This window comes from Pseudophryne corroboree, chromosome 5 (assembly GCF_028390025.1).
Source record: "Pseudophryne corroboree isolate aPseCor3 chromosome 5, aPseCor3.hap2, whole genome shotgun sequence".
NCBI classification, from domain to species: Eukaryota; Metazoa; Chordata; class Amphibia; order Anura; family Myobatrachidae; genus Pseudophryne; species Pseudophryne corroboree.
In genome coordinates this window covers 283,392,557-283,419,817 of record NC_086448.1, presented here as the reverse complement: position 1 = coordinate 283,419,817, position 27,261 = coordinate 283,392,557, and the positions used below count along the sequence as shown (strand labels likewise).

Genomic DNA, 27,261 nt, shown 5'->3' with positions numbered 1-27,261 from the left:
TGGGCGTCCTCCACATGCAGCCACCGTCCTCCACATGCAGCCATATAACTTGTCCTTGGGTCTTAGGGCTCCGCAATCTGCTTACTTTGATCCTTTGGAGGATGTGGACATTCATTGGTTTACGTTGAAGACTTCTTAATTGCCATTGCGTTTGCCCAGCAGGTGTCTGACATGAGCACTTTATCTTGTCGCTCCCCCTTTCTGATCTTTCATTCGTATTGGTCCATTCTGTGGATGCACTTGAGTTACCTACACAAGGTCATGTCTTGGTTCCACTTAAATCAGGAGATTGTGGTATCAGCTTTCAATGGTCCGCGCTCTTCACTGAAGGAAGCCTCTCTAGCTGTAGTGAGGGCTCTCTGGATTTATGTGGACAGGACCAGAGATCTTCGCAAATTTGATTCTATGTTTGTCCTGTATAATTTTCACAAGCGGGCCTGACCGGCTTTTAAACAGATTTTGGCCAGGAAGCTACATTTCACCATCTGCCATGCCTATACTGCAGCATATCTTCCTGCCCCTGCCGTGGTGGCTGCTCATTCCACCTGGTCTGTGGAAGCATCTTAGGCAGCTCAATATGGCACATCTGTGGAGCAGTTTTCTAAAGATGCCACGTGGTCCTCTGCCCACACTTTCACTCGTTTTCATGCATTTGACACCTTTGCGTCTTTGGATGCAGCCTTCAGGCGAAGGGTTTCTCCGTGCAGCTCAGGAGCATCCCCTCCCCCATAGAGGGACTGCTTTATGACATCACAGAGTATCCCTGTTCCCCCAGTAGAGGATTAAGAAAAGGAGATATATTTTCTTACCTTGTTAAATCCTTTTCTTAGACTCCATAGGGGGTGCGTGTGTGTGTTCGCTTCTGGTCATGGGATTGCTAACTTAACTGGCTGGCCGATGGCTGGAGAAAGGGTATAGAGCAGCGGGAGCCCTGGGCTCCTGGGGAAAAAAATAGTAACTGTTAGGTGCCCTGGCTCTCCTTTCAGACTATTGACAGAGTATCTTTGTGCCCCCATGGAGTCAAAGAAAATAAGATTTTAAACCTACCGGTAAATCTATTTCTCCTAGTCCGTAGAGGATGCTGGGGACTCCGTAAGGACCATGGGGTATAGACGGGCTCCGCAGGAGATAGGGCACCTAAAAAGAACTTTGACTATGGGTGTGCACTGGCTCCTCCCTCTATGCCCCTCCTCCAGACCTCAGTTAGAGAACTGTGCCCAGAGGAGATGGACAATACAAGGCAGGATTTAGCAATCCAAGGGCAAGATTCATACCAGCCCACACCAACCATATCATGTAACCTGGAATATACATAACCAGTTAACAGTATGAACAAACAACAGTAACGGTCCAAGACCTATTCCAACTGTAACATAACCCTTATGTAAGCAACAACTATGTACAAGTCTTGCAGAGTTTCCGCACTGGGTCGGGCGCCCAGGATCCTCTACGGACTAGGAGAAATAGATTTACCGGTAGGTTTAAAATCTTATTTTCTCTTACGTCCTAGAGGATGCTGGGGACTCCGTAAGGACCATGGGGTTTATACCAAAGCATCCAATCGGGCGGGAAAGTGCGTATGACTCTGCAGCACCGACTGAGCAAACGCTAGGTCCTCATCAGCCAGGGTATCAAACTTGTAGAATTTAGCAAAAGTGTTTGACCCCGACCAAGTCGCCGCTCGGCAAAGCTGTAATGCCGAGACGCCTCGGGCAGCCGCCCAAGAAGAGCCCACCTTCCTAGTGGAATGGGCTTTAACCGAATTTGGTACCGGCAATCCAGCCGTAGAATGAGCCTGCTGAATCGTATTACAGATCCAGCGAGCAATAGTCTGCTTCGAAGCAGGTGCGCCAATCTTATTAGCAGCATACAAGACAAACAGAGCCTCTGTTTTCCTAATTCTAGCCGTCCTGGCTACATAAATCTTTAAGGCCCTGACTACGTCCAGGGATCTGGAATCCTCCAGGTCACTTGTAGCCACAGGCACCACAATAGGTTGATTCATATGGAATGAAGAAACCACTTTAGGCAAAAATTGCGGACATGTCCTCAATTCAGCTCGATCCACATGAAAAATCAAGTAGGGGCTCTTGTGTGACAAAGCCGCCAATTCTGATACTCGCCTTGCTGATGCTAAGGCCAACAACATGACCACCTTCCAGGTAAGAAATTTCAACTCAACCTTGTTAAGCGGTTCAAACCAGTGTGATTGTAGGAACTGCAACACCACGTTCAGGTCCCATGGTGCCACCGGAGGCACAAAAGGGGGCTGGATGTGCAGCACTCCCTTTACAAACGTCTGGACTTCTGGAAGAGAAGCCAATTCCTTCTGAAAGAAAATCGAGAGGGATGAAATCTGTACCTTAACAGAGCCTAATTTCAGGCCCATATCCACTCCTGTCTGTAGGAAGTGGAGAAGACGACCCAGATGAAAATCTTCCATAGGTGCATTCTTGGTCTCACACCAAAACACATACTTTCGCCAGATACGGTGATAATGTTTTACCGTCACCTCCTTCCTAGCCTTTATTAAAGTAGGGATGACCTCTTCCGGAATCCCCTTTTTCGCTAGGATTCGGCGTTCAACCACCATGCCGTCAAACGTAACCGCGGTAAGTCTTGAAATACACAGGGCCCCTGTTGCAACAGGTCTTCCCTCAGAGGAAGAGGCCAGGGATCCCCTGTGAGCATCTCTTGTAGATCCGAGTACCAGGCCCTTCGAGGCCAGTCTGGGACAACGAGTATCGTCTGTACTCTTCTTCATCTTATGATCCTCAACACTTTTGTGATGAGGGGAAGAGGAGGAAACACGTAGACCGATTTGAACACCCACGGTGTTACCAGAGCGTCTACTGCTCCTGCCTGAGGGTTCCGAGACCTGGCGCAATACCTCCGAAGCTTTTTGTTGAGGTGTGACACCATCATGTCTATTTAAGGAGTTCCCCAAAGACGCGTTCCGTCTGCAAAGACCTCTTGATGAAGTCCCCACTCTCCTGGATGGAGATCGTGTCTGCTGAGGAAGTCTGCTTCCCAGTTGTCCACTCCCGGAATGAAGACAGCCGACAGAGCGCTTACATGATTTTCCGCCCAGCGAAGGATCCTTGTGGCTTCCGCCATCGCGACTCTGCTTCTTGTCCCGCCTTGGCGGTTCGCATGAGCCACTGCTGTGACATTGTCTGATTGAATCAGAACCGGTAGGTTTCGAAGAAGACTCTTCGCTTGTCGAAGGCCGTTGTAAATGGCCCTGAGTTCCAACACATTGATGTGTAGACAGGACTCCTGGTCTGATCAAAGACCCTGAAAATTTTTTCCCTGTGTGACCGCTCCCCATCCTCGGAGGCTTGCGTCCGTGGTAACCAGGATCCAATCCTGAATTCCGAACCTGCGACCCTCCAGGAGGTGAGCACTTTGCAACCACCACAGGAGGGACACTCTGGCCCCTGGGGACAGAGTTATTTTCCGATGTAAGTGCAGATGGGACCCCGACCACTTGTCCGGAAGGTCCCATTGAAAAGTCCTTGCATGGAACCTTCCGAAGGGAATGGCCTCGTAGGCCGCTACCATTTTTCCCAGAACCCGAGTGCATTGGTGAACTGACACCCTTTTCGGTTTTAGCAGGTCTCTGACCATGTTCTGGATGTCTTGGGCTTTCTCTATTGGGAGGAAGACCTTCATTTGTTCCGTATCCAGTATCATACCTAGGAACGGTAGTCGAGTTGTCGGAATCAACTGTGACTTCGGTAGATTTAGAATCCAACCGTGTTGCTGGAGCACTCTCAGAGAGAGCGCCACACTGCTCAGCAATTTCTCCCTTGATCTCGCTTTTATCAGGAGATCGTCCAAGTATGGGATAATTGTGACTCCATGCTTGCGCAGGACCACCATCATTTCCGCTATTATCTTGGTCAAAATCCTCGGGGCCGTGGAGAGTCCAAACGGCAACGTCTGAAATTGGTAATGACAATCCTGTACAGCGAATCTCATGGGGACATGAAGGTACGCATCCTTTATGTCCAGAGACACCATAAACTCCCCCTCCTCCATGTTGGCTATTATCGCTCTGAGAGATTCCATTTTGAATTTGAAGCTTTTTATGTACAGGTTTAGGGATTTCAGATTCAAAATAGGTCTGACCGAACCGTCCGGTTTCGGGACCACAAATAGGGTTGAGTAGTAACCTCTTCCCTGCTGGTGCAGAGGAACCTTGATAATCACTTGCTGTATACACAGCGTTTGAATTGCCGCTAACACTACATCCCTTTCCGATGTGGAAGCTGGTAGGGCCGATTTGAAAAATTGGCGCGGGGGCACCTCCTCGAATTCCAATTTGTAACCCTGGGAAACTATTTCCAACACCCAGGGATTCAGGTCCGAACTGACCCAGGCCTGACTGAAAAGTCGAAGACGTGCCCCCACCGGTGCGGACTCCTTCAGGGGAGCCCCAGCGTCATGCTGTGGGTTTTGGAGCAGCCGGGGAGGACTTTTGTTCCTGGGCACCTGTCGAAGCAGGTGCTCTTTTGCCTCTGCCCTTTCCTCTGGCGAGGAAAGAGAATCCCCGACCTTTTTTGGACTTGTGCGACCGAAAGGACTGCATCTGATAGGGTGTTACTTTCTTTTGCTGTTGGGGAATATATGGTAAAAAATTTGATTTACCTGCTGTAGCTGTGGAAACTAGGTCCGTCAGCCCATCCCCAAACAAAACATCACCCTTATAGGGTAGTACTTCCATATGTTTCTTGGAATCCGCATCACCCGTCCATTGGCGAGTCCATAAGGATCTTCTCGCTGAGATAGACATGGCATTGGCCCTAGAAGCTAGCAATCCAATGTCCCTTTGAGCATCCCTCATAAATAAGACTGCGTCCTTTATGTGGGCTAGAGTTAAGAATATAGTATCCTTATCCATATTATCAAATTGATCTGTCAGCTCATCTGTCCAAGCTGCAATTGCGCTACACACCCATGCCGACGCAATTGTCGGTCTTAGCACAGCCCCTGTATGAGAATAAATACACTTTAAGGTAGTTTCCTGCCTGCGATCTGCAGGGTCCTTAAGGGCCGCTGTGTCAGGAGACGGTAGCGCCACTTTCTTGGACAAGCGCGTCAGGGCCTTGTCCACAGTGGGGGATGATTCCCAAATCTCCCTGTCCTGCTTAGGGAAGGGGTATGCCATATAAATTCTTTTGGGGATCTGCGGTCTCTTGTCCGGAGTCTCCCAAGCTTTCCCAAAGAAATCATTTAATTCATGAGATGTGGGAAAATTAATAATCTGTTTCTTTTCCTTAAACATGTGTACCCTTGTGTCGGGGACCGAGGGTTCATCCTCAATATGTAACACATCCCTTATTGCCACAATCATACACTGAATGGTTTTAGTCACCCTAGGGTGCAATTTTACTTCGTCGTAGTAGACACTGGAGTCAGAATCCGTGTCGGTAGTAGTGTCTTGTGTTAAGGGACGCTTTTGAGACCCCGACGGGCCCTGTGAGTCGGTCCAATCCGAGGATTAACCCCCTGATGTCCCCCCTAATTCAGCCTTATCAAGCCTTTTATGTAAAGATGCCACACTTGCATTCAACATATGCCACATGTCCATCCAATCAGGAGTCGGCACAACCGACGGGGACACACCACTCGTTTGCTCCACCGCCTCCTTGGAGAAGCCTTCCGCCTCAGACATGTCGACACACAGGTACCGACACCCCCCCCACACACACACACACACACACACACACACACACACACACACACACACACACAGGGATTAACCTATAAGGGGACAAAACCCCAACCAGGCCCTTAGGAGAGACAGAGAGAGAGTATGCCAGCACACACCCAGCGCTTAATAACACTGGAAAGATATGACCAGATAGCGCTTTTATATATCTATAAAATGACCAGATTCCCACTCACTGCGCTCAAAATGCCCCCCTCCTCTTTTTTTCCAGCCTGAATGTTCAGCAGGGGAGAGACCAGGGAGCCAGCGTTTTCCTCCAGCAGCTTCTGTGGAGAAAATGGCGCTGGTTAGTGCTGGGGATCAAGCTCCGCCCACCCGACGGTGGGCTTTGGTCCCGGTGATTTTTTTATAGAAAATCGCGGGGGATCGTAGAATTACTGCCCAGCAGCCTAATCTACCTTGTCAGTGCCCAAATGTGAGGTTTATTGCTGCCCAGGGCGCCCCCCCCCTGCGCCCTTCAGTGCTGCTCTGTGTGTGTGACTGGGAGCAATGGCGCGCCTTACCTCATGAAGATCTGATGTCTTCTGCCGCCTAAGATGTCTTCTGCCTTCTCATCTGGCTTCTATCTTCGGCATCTGTGAGGAGGACGGCGGCGCGGCTCCGGGACGAACCCCAGGTGAGACCTGTGTTCCGACTCCCTCTGGAGCTAATGGTGTCCAGTAGCCTTAGAAGCAGTGCCCAACTTGACAAGCCAGCTCTGCTTCTCTCTCCTCGGTCCCACGATGCAGGGAGCCTGTTGACAACAGGACTCCCTGAAAATAAAAAACCTAACAAAATGCTTTAAAACAGAAAACTCTGGAGAGCTGTCTGCAGTGCACCCATTCTCCTCTGGGCACAAGATCTAACTGAGGTCTGGAGGAGGGGCATAGAGGGAGGAGCCAGTGCACACCCATAGTCAAAGTTCTTTTTAGGTGCCCTATCTCCTGCGGAGCCCGTCTATACCCCATGGTCCTTACGGAGTCCCCAGCATCCTCTAGGACGTAAGAGAAAAGGATTTAACAAGGTAGGAACATAAATCTCCTTTTTTCAAACACAGCCTGTAACATGGCAGTTTGAAGCTGATTGGTTGGTACTTTATCTCCCTTAACTTTATTACTCTCCAAGGCTTAATACACCTTCCCCATGGTGAGACACCTGCTGTACACGGAACGCATTTCACAGATGTGACAGTCTTCATCTATACTCCCGTGTGCACCAAGGAGTTTTTGGCCAGGGACAGTGATTTGTAGCAGTCTATATTGCTGTAGTTGCTCAGAAGTCTCTGCTGATGACTCTCATCAGCTGATGACGCTGTCTCCCCCGGCAGGGGAGACAGCAGCAGAGCACCACATGATCACACAGTGTCTTCTTATGTGTGTCTGCAGTGAGCCATAGCGTTTGCTGCTAATGTGCTGTGACTGAGGGTAAAGAATTGATTGCATAGGCATCACATTTATCATGTTTATTGTGCTGAGTGAGGAAAGAAAAGAAATATGAATAGTTGCAAACAGGAAATCCAGTATTGCAGGCATCGATATTAGTATCAATACTTGCAATATTTCCCAAAATATATTATTAATGTTATATAGAAATATTTTGCAGCAATTATTTAAGCATCGATACGACCATATGTGGAGCTAGACACACCCATTGGGTGTGTAATGACACTCCCCCCTCAACAGCATGATGCACTTTGTGTGGTGTATTGTGCTAAACTGTAATCTCCCTGAGACTAGTTTTCAAAAATAGGCATGTATGATTATAGCTACACTGACTAGGAAGTGTCAAAGTCGAAAAATATAGCGACCTATGATGCCTTGTACTAACCCCAATGCACGTGCCCGCTGCTCGCGCACTGACTCCCCCATGCGTACGCATCCCCTCAGGTTGCGTAGGGGACGCTCTGACGTCGCCTGCGCATGGAGATGGGTATTTACGGCGGTGTTTGTGTGCGACTAGCGAGCGACTCGATCGCTACATATTTAACCAATATAATGCGTTTTATAGTTAATACTCCCCTTTATAATGTCAGCAAGTATGGTAAGTTTAAAACCTCTTAGACAGAGAGATTCCTCTTTGCATGCTGGGAGGGCTCAGACAAAGGTTGGAGGGTAGTGTATGGTGTCCAGCTGTGGGGTATTGAAGAGGTGTTGTGTCTATGACAGTTGGGAGGGATTCGCATAGTTCCTGCTCATGGTTATGCACAGAAGTAGAACATAAGATTAATTGCATTCAGAATAAATTACACATAAATGCAGGGTGGGTGACTGGAATTCAGTCACCTCTTTCCCACAGACTGAAAACAAATAGCCTTATTTACACTAAGCTTTGAGATTCTATGAAGAGGGCTTACACCTTTGTTTATGAATAGGTCCAGGTTTCTCTCCAGAATAATGAGTGCTGAGATGTCATTGTCTCAACTGAAAGAGGTGACCGTGGGGTAAACAAAGCCCAAAGACAGAGTTTGTTTGGAAGATCCAAACAATAGGTTTCCACAATACAACCAGAGAGGAATTTAGAATACTAAAAAGTCCTAGCCAGCGCCCACTTCTTGAACTAACCAATGATCCCAGGTGCAGTACATGTCCCACCCCCTAACCAATGGAAAGAGGGCACAACAGTATCTATTGTAGTATGTCTTGAGCTAGTACATAAATATAGTTTGCAATAGGCTTGGGGACACAAGACTCTTCTCTCCACAAACGGTTTTCATCTTGACTAACTCGGAGCTGGTACCAGGACTGCGCTGCGATCATTCCCCAGTGTGTGTAAGTTATTCTCTGTGACCATTCTAAATCTCTGACTGTATTTGCCATATTCTCTCTCTCTGTTATTGTATAAGATTGTGACGCTATTGTATATTTATGTGTAGTTATTCTGCTTAGATATTGATGTTAGCCTGTAGTGTATGAACTGTTAACTGTTTTTAACTTTTACATAGCTAGATATTGTTAGTAAAGGTGTTGGAACCTTAGCAAGGTATTGTGTGTTTATTACATTGCTGAGAGTATTCAGAGCGTCTCAATCGCTCAAGAGGCTTTCATACAATAGAGGTTAATTAGCATTGCATTGTGCTCACATTACAAAACCAAGGTTTACAGTATAGGCTCAGCCTTTCATTGTGTTGCATACAAGGTTTACCGAGTGTCATCCCGTGAGCGTCTGCGCCGCTCGTGTTCCCCTCGTGGTCACGAGCGTCCGCTACGCTGGTAGCGTAGCATTACGGTAGTCGGCCGCCTATAGCGTGCTCGACACCAAGCGTTAAGCTGTGAGCGAGCGTGCCGCATGTGCGTCTCGACCACGGCTAAGCATCTGCTACGCTAATTGCGTACCCTTACGGTACCCCATACGCCAATTGCGTACTAAATCTCTTACCCACATATAGTGAATGTTATAAGGTAATTAATCAGCATTATCAATTGAGGGCTCGTCCTTCCTCCACATATCCGCACTAGCGAAACTAAGCAGACTATCTGTCAGCAAAGGGCGGGAAAGTAGTATCCCTTCGTATCCGTATTGGTGGTGAGGGATACAGTAGTGCTGACTAGATAAGCGTCTGCATCGCTACGTTGTAGGAGTGCTGGTGGAATCCGGGAACCGAAGACGGTAAGAACATTAAGCTATTGTCTTTGTAAATCTGGTTTTATTTCTATTTGGTGCCAACTGCACACGCAGATTGGATGGCTTGTCTGTTTAAATAGGTTTAAAAGTATTTTTAATCGCTCTGCATAGCGCGATAGTTTTTACCCAGGCTTAAAAATAACTTCAGGGGCTGGCATGATGATTTTCTTTGTGACAAAAGGAGCCGCATGGTCTGTCCTCCATTTTGTGTAACCCTCATGGATGTGGAAGGGGGAGGAGCAGCGGCCATTTTGGGAAGGTCAAATTTTTTTTTTCTAAGCGGCTGATTTTCAGTTGACTCAGGAAATAATCAGCCATCCATTGTCAAAAAGAAATCATCATTTAATGAGTTTTTAATGCATTTGTTTAGTCCATGTCATGGTCAATCATGAGTGGTTCAGATAGAGTTTGATATAAGTTAATAGTGGAATGAGTATTTGATTTAAGAACGATACACAGATAAAACAAAGTTTTGGGTTTTTTTTTTTTTGTTTCTTTACCTCCCTATTCTAGGATTCTCTGCTTGGTGTAGGATAGCCATTGAAGTGCAAATTTACCTGTATAACTGGGTTTTGTTTTTTTTTTCTCCCTCTCCCAGCAGTGAAAGAAATCGCACATTCATATGCAAATTAGAAGCACTGAATAGGGTCTCATATATGTAATAGTGATTAGTACATATATGTAATATCTATACGTGCGTGCTTACATCAATGTATGTTATTAGATTAATTTAGAATTGCATTTTCATTTGTGTATTTTCACACCTCACTTTCCTGTTTGCCATTTCACAATTGATAACGTGCTGAGAAAGATTTGTTGCTATTGGTAGTTAAAAGTAATATTAATACGTTAAGGAGTAATTTGTAAAACACGCACACGGCTTTGCCTAAAGATACAAGGAAAGATCTGTGTGGTGCTCGGTAGATGATTACAGTTAAAGATCATCTACATTGATATAAACGTGTTAGTTGTATTTCTGTGGTTATACCTGGCTTGCGTACATGTGTCTCTAACAAAGGGCGGGACTAGCGTACGCAACGCAAGGGCCGACGCACGGAGCGTATATTACGCAACGGAGCGTCTGGGTACGCCCACATAATACAAATCACACGATAGTATTGTTTTAGTAGGCGATACGGAGGCAACGCGATAATAGCGCAAATCAATCACAGTGTCCAAAATTTTAAGCTAATAGATCCTTCTCTAGTTGCAACTCCTCGGGATTAGCCTGCGATATTGAATGAAAGGGATTTCTGCGCAGAAATGAAAGTAAAGAGTATATGAGGTGAAAGAGTGTGTATACATATATATAAGTTTTTAAATTTTGGGGTGGAACCACAGGAAATCATCGAGTTCTCGTGAGGTACATATGTGTAAGTGACGGCACGGTGGCTTGGGAGGCATCCCTTGTTAAACATATTAAAATAAGAGCATTAGAGTATAGCAGACCAGGAGGTCTACTGTAGCACAGACCAGGAGGTCACGGACCAGGAGGTCCAGACAGACCAGGAGGTCTAGGTACAGCAGACTAGGAAGTCCGCTATAGATAAAGAGTAAAGGAGCACAACACCAGGAAGGGTTGGTGCGGTACCCATATAGGCCATTAAGCTCTGGCTGAAGGAATTCGCAGCCACAATTTTCGATTCCACTGGTCGCTCCGCACATAAGATTAGTTGCTTATGTGCAGAACGATTGTACCGCACGTAATTGTGTGCATTAGTTAGTAACTTGACCCAGTACCATTTGCGTACGTTAGAGGGGTCATAAACGCTATTTGTACATTCTAACGTGATTTGTGTAATTTTTTTTATTTTAAGGGAGGTTCGCTGGTCACTCGGGAATTCTCTAACAACCAATAGTTACTGGGAAGGGTTAAGTGCTCTTCGGATCACACCCACATGTTCCAGTAAATAGAGGTTCAGGTCGCAGGGGCCCTAGGTTGAGTACGCCAGCGCTAAGGCAGTGTGTGGGCGTATTGGTCGACGTGGGCGAGTGAGTGGAGGTACTCGGTAAACTTCCGCCGCCGGCCTACCCCGGACATCTTGGTTTTTGTAAGGGTTCGCTGAAGACCCTGATTTGAAGGTCAGAGGTAGTGAAAGCAACACCTGCAAAGATGGGGGCCAGTTGTTCAGGTAGGGGACGATCAACCTCGGTTCGGGTTGACTTAGTAAACCGGCCAATAGAGTCGGCAAGGATAACGTGTGATACAGACCGGGAAGTCCGAAATGGATCACACGCAAAGGTCAATGAATGGGAAAGAATGACTGTGCATGATGGGGAAAAGTTCCCACAAGTAGGCAGTTTTGGTCCCGAGGTGTTACAAAATCTAAGGAGAAGGATATGTCTCATTAAATCTGCAAAGAGACGGATCAAACATTATGATTATTTACAGTTATGGCAACAGGAAGGTGAAATACAAGGAGAATTAGCTTACACAGCTGACTCTCACTGTGGTAAGAAAAATATGGCAACAAGAGAGAAGGTGGTTACAGAGAATGGCACACTGGGGTGTGATAAACATGCACTTAGTAACTGTATAGATGATAAGAATAATTGTAACGAATGTAACAATGATAAAAGTAAAACTGTTAAATGTACAACTGTTAACCTGTGCAAGTTGCACTCCATGTTAAACTTCCCTCAGGATTACAAGCAAGAAAGTGAGCCCAGCACGAGGTCGGCACCATTTCCAGCAGCCATCATACAAGACATCTAGGTGGACGCGACCAATTCGGTAAAGGCAATAATCAAACCCCCTAACGGAGGGACAGGTGAGGTCGTGTCCACAGGTACGTACGGTGTTATATATCACGCACAAACAAATGTACCTCATATTGTAGAACCAACACAAGATGATGTAATTGAGTTTAATCCTGTCAGGGTGATCACAGTCCCCAATGGGAAGACTGACGCTCAGGGAACCATTCCCGTCAGGGACGGTGCAATGCGCCGTCCCTGGTCCCGGATGGAATTGAGGTCAATTATGTCTGAATTTCCTGATCCTAGGAAAGATATAGTTGCATGTCAAAGGTTCATTAAAGAACTAGGAAACTCCACAGAACCCACCAACAAAGATTGGCGGACAGTGCTGAGGGCATGTTTGCCCTCCAGTGTTGACCCTGCGAAATTTATTACTGATTGTCAATTAGACACGGAAGTACCTCAAACGGAGGAACACAATCAGGAATGTATTAAGCAGATCAACCGACAGTTAGGAGTATATTTCCCAGCCGTTGTCGAGTGGAACGAAATCTTCTCCAGAAGACAAAACGAAGGGGAAAGTACTTCTAATTATTTCCATCGGGCATTGCAGGACATGACTAGGTATACAGGTATAGAAAACATCGAAACAAGTGCACCGCACAGAGAAGTAGCAGTATTTGTGTTAATAAATGGTTTAAAGGAAGTACAGGTTGAGTATCCCTTATCCAAAATGCTTGGGACCAGAGGTATTTTGGATAACGGATTTTTCCGTATTTTGGAATAATTAGATACCATAATGAGATATCATGGTGATGGGACCTAAATCTAAGCACAGAATGCATTTATGTTTCATATACACCTTATACACACAGCCTGAAGGTAATTTTTGCCAATATTTTTTATAACTTTGTGCATTAACCAAAGTGTGTGTACATACACACAATTAATTTATGTTTCATATACACCTTGTATACACAGCCTGAAGGTCATTTAATACAATATTATTAATAACTTTGTGTATTAAACAAAGTGTGTGTAAACTGAGCCATCAAAAAACAAAGATTTCACTATCTCACTCTCACTCAAAAAAGTCCGTATTTCGGAATATTCCGTATTTCGGAATATATGGATATGGGATACTCAACCTGTATTGAGAACAAGGGTACAGACCACCAACCCAAACTGGAGAAATATCTCGGTGGCTGCATTAAGAAAGTCCGCTGTTGGGCATGAGCAAAACATCAGCAAGCACAGGGAAACACAGAGAAGTAAGAAGCCTCAGATCCCTGTGGGTAAGTCAAAGGTGATAAGGTGTTATAATTGCCAGAAGGAAGGTCATTATGCAAGAGATTGTAGATCAAGAAATAGACAAAGGTTATATAAACCCCCTAGACAAGAACGCGAGCAGAGTTATGACACACGAAATTGTAATCAGGAATCACCTAGGAAGAAGTTTGGGCCGCACCTGTAATATGCAATCAGGAAAGGTGATCATTAGGACTGATAGTAAACCTGAGGTTACAGTTAATGATATTGGGAGGTCAGGTCCTTGTAGACACAGGAACGGCCGGGTAAACGTTGTCATTTATTTGTAAATGTTTCTGTTTCCCCATCTCTGACGTTCATCGGCAGAACTCAAACATCACATAGCTACTTGGTCTTTGCAGAAGTCTACCTAACCCCAGTGTAACCTACCGACATCGGTGTGTCCTGGCCAGGCACAAAAGGGTGGAGTGTGGAAATACTGGTGGGGAGGGGACTTCGCAAGGATACCAGTGGATGTGTTGGTGTGACAGCCTGATGGTGAACGGAAGATCTGACAATGGTTTTTTGTTTGTTGTTTAATGTAAAATGTGATGAATTGTTCTCTCTCTCGTTTTTTTTTTTTTCTCTCTTCTCTCTCATGTTCTTATGTTTTAAAGATGGTATGTCACACATCAGTTAGACAAATGGTAATGCAAGATTTTTGCTCCTTACAGAAAGATCGCAGATTTGGAAGGAATATTGTATCACTGGAATGTTCGTTTGGAAGACTGAGAGACAGCACCTTTGAGATGACAGCAGAGCAAGAGGAACAACAAGACTAGAGGACATAAGACATCGTAACATTTTTCTTTCCCCTCAAAGTATTTTTTGTACCCCCATTACAAATTTCTCTTTCTCCTCCTGTAAGATGGACTCGCCCCAAGAGACTGCAGTCCGTGTTTTCCTGTTGACCATGATGTTGACCAGAGCAGTCTGTTTCGGTGAGAGTACCAGTGAGGTCGAGAAAGGATCCGGAATGGGTTTCTGATGACTGAGACAGAGGCGTAAATTTCCAATAGCAACACAATCACCAAGCAAAGGCGAGTACCAGAAAACGATCTAGCAGCCATGTTATTTGTAGACATTGTGAAGGATTGTTAGCTAAAGAGAACTGCATCTGTAGGCATTGTGACAATATAGTTGAGGATGGGTGCATCAAGAAATGTCAGTCCAGTTTTAATATCCACATGGACCGGCATCCATTGAGTGACTATCACTCCTTAGTGGGTAAAGTGTTAAACCAGACAGACTGTTGGGTATGCTCTCAAGTACCTCAAGGTCATAGCAAATCAGGACTAGTACCATTCCCTTTAACTATAGGAGAGGTACTTGAGCTAAGTGGTGGGAGGCCAGTGGACAAGAGGTTTAATATCTCTAGTCCTCCTAGTTTGAAGCTCCACCAATATCATGTGGATAGGTCCTTAGTATGCTTTAACATTTCCAATCCCCGAAAGCCGGGAAATTGGGAAGTGTCATGGAGTAATCAAACCATGACATTTTCATATAGAGCCGATAGAATGCCCATAGACACAGAACTTATACGCCAGATAGCCGACCATGGAAAATATTTCCGGTATAGGTACACTCTAGGAAGTAGGACCATGCGAGTTGGAGAAGTATCACCAGGATACTGTGCACATATCGTACAAACAGATACGTGTACTAAACAGATGGGAGAATTAGGGTTAGGAGATTTCACATGGAAAATTTGTACCATGGTTATGTCATACTCCATCCCATATGTTCGTCCCGATGATGCATATTTCATATGCGGGAGGAAGGCGTATAAGTGGCTTGCCCCTAACTCAGAAGAATTGTGTTATATTGGAAAAGTACTGCCTGAAGTAATGACTGTATCCCATAACAAAATGAAAGATATTCACCGCAGTGCCCAAGCTCCTTATACTCACACTCATTACGAGCACATCGTTAAACGGCACCTGATAGAAAGAACAGAGCATCCAGCCTCTGATCTGATCCATGAATCCACCGGGATTCAATTCCTACTCGCGTTAGATATCACTCGTACCGCCAGAGGAGTGATAAATTATAAATATATATCTGCTCTTGCAAATTTGTTAGACAATATCACCGAAATGTATGACGACACGTTCAGGTACACTGGGAAAGAGTTACAAGCCTACAAAACAGAACTGGTTCAGCATAGGATGATTCTCAATTACCTCACAGCTGTGACAGGCAGGTATTGTGTTACCCTAGCAACTCAATATGGAATAAAGTGCTGCACGTACATTACAAACAGCACGGAGGACCCAGCCGAGGTCATAGACCAAAAGATGGATGACATTTTACAATTAAAGTGGGAGTTTCGAAGGAAACACAATCTCACACTCGCTGCTGTGGGTAATGAGCTGACCAGTTGGGTGTCATGGTTGAACCCACGAAATTGGTTCTCTGGTTTAGGAGAATGGACCCAAGGTATTATAATGGACGTAGGGAAATTTATTTTGTGTATTCTAGGAGTCGTCATATTGGTTGGCCTGATATTTAGATGCGCTCGGGCTTTAACAAAGTGTAAAGGTAGTACCAGAGTGATGAGTCTGAGGAGCGAGGACACTGTAATAACAACAACTAATTTGATTTATGACCCAACGATAGAGACAATGTTGTGATGAAAATGTGATTCCACGGTCCGTTTCTTTCACCCGTTTCTCCTTTGTTTTCCTCCAAGGTACAAAGACATCCGCTTGGAAGAAGAATTTGACAACCTCTTTTATACAGACCATTGATGGACTATGCCACAGACCCCCAATATCCCTAGTGACTTTAACTTTTACGATAGCCCAATACTTTAGAGACTGTAACTTTATGGACAATGGAACAACTTTTGCTCGCTATTTATAGCAAAAGCACCGAGAGACATCAGACAACATGTACATCAAGACAAGACATCAGACAAGACCTCAATCGGCGACTGTTTATATAAACTCACATAGTTTACGACTGCATTTATAACGATTGTTTCTTATCCTCATCTCTACAACCTCCAGGTAATGACACACAGTCGATAGGGAATATAGACACATATATCAGCATTCACATGTATCCCCCCTTCATGTATCATCAACTAAATGTGCTCCCCATTTGTTGCAACCAAAAGCCGAAAAGAGCTCGGTAGAGTTTGACAGCCCATCCACAGACCCTTGATACGGGATAAGAAGGATTCAAATGTATACTTCGCAATACCTCGAAGCTTGATTTAAAACACGTACGGCACGATGATACATGACCCCTCAAACATGGATTCATACACACACGCTTCTACTATCTCACTAGGTCATACCTTTCCCACCTTCTCCTCTCCTCCCTCTACCCAATCATAAAAAGGTATTCCATGATGACATATATTTTTCTGTTTGAATTGTTAAGTGGCAGTTATTGATGACTGCCAAAGGGTCGACTGTCAAAGTCGAAAAATATAGCGACCTATGATGCCTTGTACTAACCCCAATGCACGTGCCCGCTGCTCGCGCACCGACTCCCCCGTGCGTACGCATCCCCTCAGGTTGCGTAGGGGACGCTCTGACGTCGCCTGCGCATGGAGATGGGTATTTACGGCGGTGTTTGTGTGCGACTAGCGAGCGACTCGATCGCTACATATTTAACCAATATAATGCGTTTTATAGTTAATATTCCCCTTCATAATGTCAGCAAGTATGGTAAGTTTAAAACCTCTTAGACAGAGAGATTCCTCTTTGCATGCTGGGAGGGCTCAGACAAAGGTTGGAGGGTAGTGTATGGTGTCCAGCTGTGGGGTATTGAAGAGGTGTTGTGTCTATGACAGTTGGGAGGGATTCGCATAGTTCCTGCTCATGGTTATGCACAGAAGTAGAACATAAGATTAATTGCATTCAGAATAAATTACACATAAATGCAGGGTGGGTGACTGGAATTCAGTCACCTCTTTCCCACAGACTGAAAACAAATAGCCTTATTTACACTAAGCTTTGAGATTCTATGAAGAGGGCTTACACCTTTGTTTATGAATAGGTCCAGGTTTCTCTCCAGAATAATGAGTGCTGAGATGTCATTGTCTCAACTGAAAGAGGTGACCGTGGGGTAAACAAAGCCCAGAGACAGAGTTTGTTTGGAAGATCCAAACAATAGGTTTCCACAATACAACCAGAGAGGAATTTAGAATACTAAAAAGTCCTAGCCAGCGCCCACTTCTTGAACTAACCAATGATCCCAGGTGCAGTACTTGTCCCACCCCCTAACCAATGGAAAGAGGGCACAACAGTATCTATTGTAGTATGTCTTGAGCTAGTACATAAATATAGTTTGCAATAGGCTTGGGGACACAAGACTCTTCTCTCCACAAACGGTTTTCATCTTGACTAACTCGGAGCTGGTACCAGGACTGCGCTGCGATCATTCCCCAGTGTGTGTAAGTTATTCTCTGTGACCATTCTAAATCTCTGACTGTATTTGCCATATTCTCTCTCTCTGTTATTGTATAAGATTGTGACGCTATTGTATATTTATGTGTAGTTATTCTGCTTAGATATTGATGTTAGCCTGTAGTGTATGAACTGTTAACTGTTTTTAACTTTTACATAGCTAGATATTGTTAGTAAAGGTGTTGGAACCTTAGCAAGGTATTGTGTGTTTATTACATTGCTGAGAGTATTCAGAGCGTCTCAATCGCTCAAGAGGCTTTCATACAATAGAGGTTAATTAGCATTGCATTGTGCTCACATTACAAAACCAAGGTTTACAGTATAGGCTCAGCCTTTCATTGTGTTGCATACAAGGTTTACTGAGTGTCATCCCGTGAGCGTCTGCGCCGCTCGTGGTCACGAGCGTCCGCTACGCTGGTAGCGTAGCATTACGGTAGTCGGCCACCTATAGCGTGCTCGACACCAAGCGTTAAGCTGTGAGCGAGCGTGCCGCATGTGCGTCTCGACCACGGCTAAGCATCTGCTACGGTAATTGCGTACCCTTACGGTACCCCATACGCCAATTGCGTACTGAGTCTCTTACCCACATATAGTGAATGTTATAAGGTAATTAATCAGAATTATCAGAAGCAATGTACAATGTTATGGTTTCAAGACTTTTATAGTTGGTGTTCACTAGAGGGTAAGATTGTTATGACATAAACAGGGACCATATATCCAGTTATTATGGATCTATTTTTGGCCCATAAGACGCTGAACTTTTAATGACATTTTCTATTATTCACACAAATATACTATCCTTTGAGATGTTGCATGTTATGAACTTTGGGAACTATTGTGCCTCCTATTGAATACCTCTTATTTTACAGAATATTGCTCACCATCTTGAATTTATAGCATAATTACCTGCTATCAAGGTGCAATTTACCATTATAATTGACATTGTTTTTCTAGTGCATACAAAAAGACTGTTGTGTGCGTATGTAGCCCTGGAAGGAAGTTTTGTAAGACTGCATATCAGTGTAGCTGCTATTAAATACTGTATATATAAAGGATTTCACTTTTAAAAGCAACACCTCATTACATGAGTATTTCCTCTCCTTTAGCGCATTGTTGTTTGTTCCATCTTCAGATTTCTACTGTTACCTGATAGTCTGCACCTGACCCCTGCTAGGAAAGAAGAGAGACAACTGCTGTCTTGTGAGTGTGTGGTGACCCACGTTAATATCTATGCAATCCCTACCTGGATAACGAGGAACACATGAATAATATAACCATAGAGCTCTTCTCAATTTCCATCTTCCGCACAGCAATGTACTGGTTTTCACATTCTTCCGGGAAATGCACCACTTGGAAAAAATAGCCCAATGTTTCACAAATCCTCTGAAGCTTTGGGGAATATTCCTACAAGCACACAATGAAAGTGACTGTTCCTAGATTATTAAAAAGTGCACTAGATTCATTTATATTAGTACTCACCCTCAGAAAAACATCCAGTTCAGCCTGGGTATCCTTCGTGCTTATAAGGTAACAACGCACAGTGTTACTCCACAGAGACTGAGAGAAGAGAGGTGTGACCTGTAGCAAGCTGGTTACTGCTGCATCCCAATCATCTACAACAACATCAGAGAATGGTATGGATCAAGGCTCTAACTTTGCCAGACACTACCGTAGGCTGTGCCACAGGAGTAAACTCGTACGTAAGCATAGCTGAAGCTTGCAAAGCACTTCATAATGACAAACATTGTAGTCAGAGTCATTTTAACAAACATCAGACAGGCTATAGCTACAGTTAGTACCTACTAAGAACTATTTTGACATTTGAGCTGTGCTCACCTTCCAGTGAATGCAGTTCAGCATACAGGGGCAGATGCTAAAACACCTGTGAGGTTTTACCCTAAAGGGTGGTATAATATATTTATTATTATCATTGTTTATGTTTATAGCACCACCAATTACACAGCACGGTGCAGAGATTATCTGCTATTCACATCAGTCCCTGCACAACTGAAGCTTTACAGTCTAAGGGGCCCATTTATCATTGATCGCATTTGCAATGCGATCTGGGCGCGATATTAGCTACCAAAATTGCATTGCAGAATGTGACCACATCAGCAGGATGCATGATATGACACCCACAGGGACAGGGGCTCCAAAAGGGGCCTGTCTCTGCGATGTGCCAAGTGTGGTGTCGGGGCTGCTGAACATGGGCGGTTCTGCTGACCGCACATGCACAGTGCCCAGTTCCGGTTTGGGTTCTACTGGGTGCAAATGCGAAGTGTAGATAGTTGCGGGGGCCTATCTCCAGAACGCTTTACATTGTGGACATTGGAAAGTCTTGCAGCATTGCATCCCTCATAGAAACCTACGGGGAATGCTGCTGCCAGCGGGAATGGAGGGACTGATCGCAGCAGGTATCCGCAATATCTGTTTTGGTGCCTTCTAAATACATTCATACAACAGGTGTTTTCTGAGAAATAGCCGCAAATATTGTTTGATAAATGGGCCCCTAAATGACCCAACTCATGTACACGTACAGATGTAGCCACCTTTATCTTGGCCTTTAATAGGATTAACTGATCCAGGGCAGTCGGACTTAATCCCCTGCTGTAATGACTTAATCCCCTGATGTATTGTTCTCTCTGTATTGTATTGCAGCTGAGAACAATAGATGAAAGGTTTATGCTAATAAACCATGGTGTGCCTAGGCGCAGCAGAGAAGCCAAGATAAGCGTGGCTTTATCTGTACTTCTGAAGAAGACCCATGCAAGTGTTCTATAGGGAGAACATACTAACAGCACACAAATACGGCACTGTTCATGTATCAAACTCCAGTGCTGTGGTGCAGCAATCTAACCAATGTGCCTTGGATGAGTGATCATAATGTAGGCTGCAAGGAAAATGCTTTCAATGAGAGAACAGCCCTGATTGAGGGTTAGCAGCAAATACAAAAAAATGACCAAAGAGAGCAACTTGCTCCTTGAACAAAAGATGATGCAATACAAGGGGTGCAAATGCAGTTATGGCCCCGATACTGAGTCGGACGTAGTCGGCAATGTTGAATGTAGTGGAGCGTTGTTTTTCGTCCTGTTAGTTTGACGTTTTGTTCATACAAAGTTGCAGCAAAAATCTAGATGCACGGTAGCAGAAATGTACGGGGCGTTCTTGGATTGTGAATGGGAGATAATTAGGTGGCTAAAAAGAAGCACAATGTTGCGTTTTACAGGAGTGTCGCTGAAGTGGACGCATACAGAGATGCTGAACCGCTCACACAGGGGTCCATGCTAAGACAGAGCAAACTGGACCTATCACTGGACTGTTGCAAGTATTGATGGTTCATCTAAAGACACACCAGACTATAATACAGCGTCTGGGTGTCTCAGACCTTGCACATTAGGACACACAGTTGTACACCAAGGAAAGGTTTTGAACTGTATCAGCATAAAGTCACAGACGCAACTGCGACAAATGATGCAAGGACGGCCATAGCTGCATTTCACTCCAAAGTTGACCCTATACATGCAAAGAACATACTGACTGCTTTTCATGTAGCGAACAAATACTAGACAACTTAGTTTTCACAGTGAAATTTGGAATTAAGCTAGAACACCTCCTTCCCAACTTTAAATATCTCTACACATTTTAAATCTGCTCACTTGCGGTGCTACAGTACATGGTTTTGCAAAGGTGCAAATTGCTCCAGGACCCAGTTAATGTGGAGTTGACTTACCTCTGTTTACATTTGCGAATGGCCCTTCAACATCAATAGAACTGTGAGCGAACTCTGGGCCTCGGAAGGACTGCTGGAGCTGCATCATGCTGCCCATGGAAGGCTCGCTGCCTAGTGCTCCACTGGTCCAGTAGTCGCACTGCGTGCCAGGAACTTTGTATAAAGAGAAATAAAATGTTTCTCAGGTGATCAAATAATAGGATTTTAGTACCTACCGGTAAATCCTTTTCTCCTAGTCCGTAGAGGATGCTGGGGACTCCAAAAGGACCATGGGGTATAGACAGATCCGCAGGAGCCTGGGCACACTATAAAGACTTAAACTGGGTGTGAACTGGCCCCTCCCCCTATGCCCCTCCTCCAGACCTCAGTTAGAAAACTGTGCCCAGGAGAGACGGACATTTCGGGGAAAGAATTTATAATTTTAAACACAGTGAGTGTTATACCAGCTCACACCACAAACATACCGCAAAACATGGCATTCAACAGAAAACCAGTCCACGGTATGAAAACATACAGCCATATGCTGAGAGAATATGCAACACAACCTGTGTGTCAACACAACCAATAACAAGAAACCGCATGCCACGGCAGGAACCACGTCAGCCACAACCTGACAGAGAGGAAACACCACAAAGTGCAACCAAAACCCATAACTGCAGACACAGTACGCACTGGGACGGGCGCCCAGCATCCTCTACGGACTAGGAGAAAAGGATTTACCGATAGGTACTAAAATCCTATTTTCTCTTACGTCCTAGAGGATGCCGGGGACTCCAAAAGGACCATGGGGTCAATACCAAAGCTCCAGACCGGGCGGGAGAGTGCGGACGACTCTGCAGCACCGATTGAGCAAACATGAGGTCCCCATCAGCCAGGGTATCAAACATGTAGAGCTTAGCAAAGGTGTTTGAAACCCGACCAAATAGCCGCTCGGCAAAGGGAACCTGCCGAGACACCACGGGCATCCACCCAAAAAGAGGCCATCTACCTAGTAGAACAGGTCACCCCCAATTTCGGTCATGGCAAACCAGCCGTAGAACTAGCGCGCCGAAACGTATCACAGATCCAGCGTGTAACAGACTGCAGAGGCGCAGGCGCCCCAAGCACGCTGGGATCATACCAGACAAACAGAGCCTTTGTTACGCCAAACTGAGTCCAATTGGCGACATAAATCTTCAAAGCCCTGACTACATCGAACGACGTAAAATCAACCAATGCAGAAGTTACCACAGGTATCAAAATAGGGAGGTTTTTGATAAACACCGAAAACCCTTCCGGCAGAACTACCAACCGAGTTCTCAAGTCTACCCACTTGGAAAATCAAACAGGGGCTCTTGTGAAACAAAACCGCCACTTCGGACAACAGCCTTGCGGTCGCCCAAAAGGCAAAAGCATGACCACTCTCCAAGAGAGAAATTTTTAACCCAACCTTCAGTAAAGGTTCCAATCAGTGAGACACAAGAAACGCAACACCACGTCAAGATCCTCCTGTGCCAATGGGGCACAAATGGAGGTTGGATGTGCAGTACACCTTTCACTAAAGTTTGAACTTCCGGTAAGGTGGCCAATTCTTTTTTTTTTTTTTAAAGAGAACTTATAAGGCCAAAACTGCCCTGAAACGGAGCCTAACTTTAGGCCTGCATCCACACCTGCTTGCAAAGAATGGAGAAGACCGACTCAGCTGAAAGTCTACCGTAAGAACCTTCTTAGATTCACACCAAGACCCATATGCACGCCAAATACGGTGGTAAGGCTTCGCGAATACTTCCTTTCTAGCCTGAAGAAGTGTAGAAATGACCACACTGAGAATACCCATTCTGACTAGAATATCACGTTCAACCGTCACGCCATCAAACGCATCCGCGGTAAGACCTGATACACGTCCCGATCTTGATGTAACAGTTCCTCCCGTAGAGGAAGAGGCCAGGGATCTTCTATGAATATATCTTGAAGAATTGGATACCAAGCCCTCCTTGGCTAGACCGGAACAATGAGGATCGCCGGAACCTCTGTACCTCTTATGTTAATCACCTTCAGCAGAGTGAAAGCGGAGGGGACACAGAGACCAACCGAAAACACCCAAGGTGTCACGAGGGCATCCACTGCTATAGCTGGAGTGTCCCTTCACCTGGAACCGTATTCCTGAGGTCTCTCGTTGAGGTGAGACGTTAACCTGCCCAATTGAGGCACTCCTCAAAAACCTGTCACTTCGGTGAAACATCTCGATGACGACAGCATTTCTCCCGATGAAGAGCGCGTCTGCAGAGGAAATCTATTTCTCCGTCATTTACGTCCGGAACGAAGACTGTAAATATAACGGTTACCAGTCTTTCCACCCAGCGGAAAACTATTTCAGCTTCTGCCATGGTCGCTCTGCTCCTTGTTCCGTCCTAGCGACTCACTTACACCACTGCTGTCAAGTCGTCCGACAGAATGAACACGGGCAGAACACGAAGAATATGTTCGTTGAAACAGCTCTTAATTCAAGAAAGCTTATCGTAGACCAGCTTCACAGCTTGACCTTTCCTTCTGGAAATACTACCCTTGTAAGGACTGCTCCCCAGCTTCGGAGATCTGCAAACAAGGACACCAGGATCTAATCCCGGATCCCGAACCTTCGTCCCACTAGGAGGTGAGAACTGAGCAGACACCCCAGGAGTGATATCCTGGCCATTAGAATTATACTCCGGTGCATGTGCCGGTGAGACCCGGATCACCTTCCCAACAGGTCCCGTGACAACCACTCTTGCATTCTACCTGCTCATCGAAAAGGCCTCTTAGGCTGCACCCAACTTCTTTATCAACGGAACACATTGATGGAGTGTCACTGCAAATCTGATCCGACTCAGAATCCTCAGCTCTCTTTCCGCAGGAAAACACAGAACCTCAACCGTTCAGTATTTACCATGATACCACCTCCGACATTTGCGGCGTTGGGGACAACAGCCCTTTCCTGTGCTGAAGAACAGTCAGAGAGAAATCACGATTTGCACCACATGTTTCTTGACCTCGCCTCAAGCAGGCGAACATCTCAGTACAGAATAACAATGGCTCTTACAATTGAAAGAAAACCACCATACTACCATCACTCCAGTGAAATGTCAAACACAATCCTGGCTATCCCTCCAGGTAATCTGAATGCGTAAAACAACGCATGTAAACTTTTTTTTTTTATCGGGACAGGCGGACAGGGCCCCGGACCCGACGCACCTCTGGTATGGCGTCGCGTACTACCTCCCGTTCCAGAGGGGAAACGGCAAAATCCATTATAAAATCAAGGAGGGGAAAGATCTGTAACACCAGAATGTCCCCCCTGGATTCCATAAGTAACTCACCGGTCCTAGACCATTCCCGGACTAACTGAAAGACATAACGGAGTCCTCACCGGAGCGGGGTCCCGCCATCTAGACTCTGCGACATCCTCTTCTGCGAACCTAACAAGGCTGCAGTTCTTACCTCTTCACCTTCCACAGGCTGTACAGAAAGGGAAAAACAAAAACTGTATTTAACCGATTAAAATGACTGCATCCCCCAAAAGAATGCGTCACCAACTGTTGTTAGGGAATCTAACTCCCGAAGTTAGACTTACCAGGAATATCCACCGAGATTGGCTGAACTGAGGCATCCCCCCAACCAGCGGTACACCATCCCAGGGAAAAACTCCAGTAACTCTCGGAGTCAGCCTCAGCAGTCCCCCAGCCACACTACCTGTATACGTACGGCAGCCTGCCGCAAATTTATAGAGAAGATCCAACATAAGGAACCTCCCCTCTCTCTTTAGGGTAAATCTATTTTATGACTTACCGAACACAAACACTCCCTCATGTGCCTGTAATGCAAAAAGCCCACAGTATAGAAAAGTAATCATATCACTTAGCTTTCCTGTATACGATCCATTGAGACAGGGCCCCGTGTCGACCAGGCATTGACTTTCACAATATTCCATACGTGGCGGAAAAATACTTCCTTTCTAGCCTGAAGAAGTGTAGAAATGACCACACTGAGAATACCCATTCTGACTAGAATATCACGTTCAACCGTCACGCCATCAAACGCATCCGCGGTAAGACCTGATACACGTCCCGATCTTGATGTAACAGTTCCTCCCGTAGAGGAAGAGGCCAGGGATCTTCTATGAATATATCTTGAAGAATTGGATACCAAGCCCTCCTTGGCTGGACCGGAACAATGAGGATCGCCGGAACCTCTGTACCTCTTATGTTAATCACCTTCAGCAGAGTGAAAGCGGAGGGGACACATAGACCAACCGAAAACACCCAAGGTGTCACGAGGGCATCCACTGCTATAGCTGGAGTGTCCCTTCACCTGGAACCGTATTCCTGAGGTCTCTGGTTGAGGTGAGACGTTAACCTGCCCAATTGAGGCACTCCTCAAAAGCCTGTCACTTCGGTGAAACATCTCGATGACGACAGCATTTCTCCTGATGAAGAGCGCGTCTGCAGAGGAAATCTATTTCTCCGTCATTTACGTCCGGAACGAAGACTGTAAATATAACGGTTACCAGTCTTTCCACCCAGCGGAAAACTATTTCAGCTTCTGCCATGGTCGCTCTGCTCCTTGTTCCGTCCTAGCGACTCACTTACACCACTGCTGTCAAGTCGTCCGACAGAATGAACACGGGCAGAACACGAAGAATATGTTCGTTGAAACAGCTCTTAATTCAAGAAAGCTTATCGTAGACCAGCTTCACAGCTTGACCCTTCCTTCTGGAAATACTACCCTTGTAAGGACTGCTCCCCAGCTTCGGAGATCTGCAAACAAGGACACCAGGATCTAATCCCGGATCCCGAACCTTCGTCCCACTAGGAGGTGAGAACTGAGCAGACAGCCCAGGAGTGATATCCTGGCCATTAGAATTATATTCCGGTGCATGTGCCGGTGAGACCCGGATCACCTTCCCAACAGGTCCCGTGACAACCACTCTTGCATTCTACCTGCTCATCGAAAAGGCCTCTTAGGCTGCACCCAACTTCTTTATCAACGGAACACATTGATGGAGTGTCACTGCAAATCTGATCCGACTCAGAATCCTCAGCTCTCTTTCCGCAGGAAAACACAGAACCTCAACCGTTCAGTATTTACCATGATACCACCTCCGACATTTGCGGCGTTGGGGACAACAGCCCTTTCCTGTGCTGAAGAACAGTCAGAGAGAAATCACGATTTGCACCACATGTTTCTTGACCTCGCCTCAAGCAGGCGAACATCTCAGTACAGAATAACAATGGCTCTTACAATTGAAAGAAAACCACCATACTACCATCACTCCAGTGAAATGTCAAACACAATCCTGGCTATCCCTCCAGGTAATCTGAATGCGTAAAACAACGCATGTAAACTTTTTTTTTTATCGGGACAGGCGGACAGGGCCCCGGACCCGACGCACCTCTGGTATGGCGTCGCGTACTACCTCCCGTTCCAGAGGGGAAACGGCAAAATCCATTATAAAATCAAGGAGGGGAAAGATCTGTAACACCAGAATGTCCCCCCTGGATTCCATAAGTAACTCACCGGTCCTAGACCATTCCCGGACTAACTGAAAGACATAACGGAGTCCTCACCGGAGCGGGGTCCCGCCATCTAGACTCTGCGACATCCTCTTCTGCGAACCTAACAAGGCTGCAGAACTCTTACCTTTTCACCTTCCACAGGCTGTACAGAAAGGGAAAAACAAAAACTGTATTTAACCGATTAAAATGACTGCATCCCCCAAAAGAATGCGTCACCAACTGTTGTTAGGGAAT

General features: G+C 45.6%; 1 protein-coding gene across 2 annotated transcripts in view; it reads right to left on the bottom strand.

Annotated features, from left to right (window-relative positions):
* Nucleotides 1-27,261, bottom strand: part of NPHP3 (nephrocystin 3) — a 303,001-nt gene that overhangs the window by 198,446 nt on the left and 77,294 nt on the right. For both annotated transcript variants that reach the window (XM_063922378.1, XM_063922379.1), the window contains 3 exons: nucleotides 21,497-21,649; nucleotides 19,246-19,379; nucleotides 19,010-19,170 (listed from right to left, as the gene is read on the bottom strand). In XM_063922378.1, coding sequence (XP_063778448.1) covers nucleotides 19,010-19,170; nucleotides 19,246-19,379; nucleotides 21,497-21,649 — 448 coding nt within the window. The remainder of the gene's footprint in view (nucleotides 1-19,009; nucleotides 19,171-19,245; nucleotides 19,380-21,496; nucleotides 21,650-27,261) is intronic.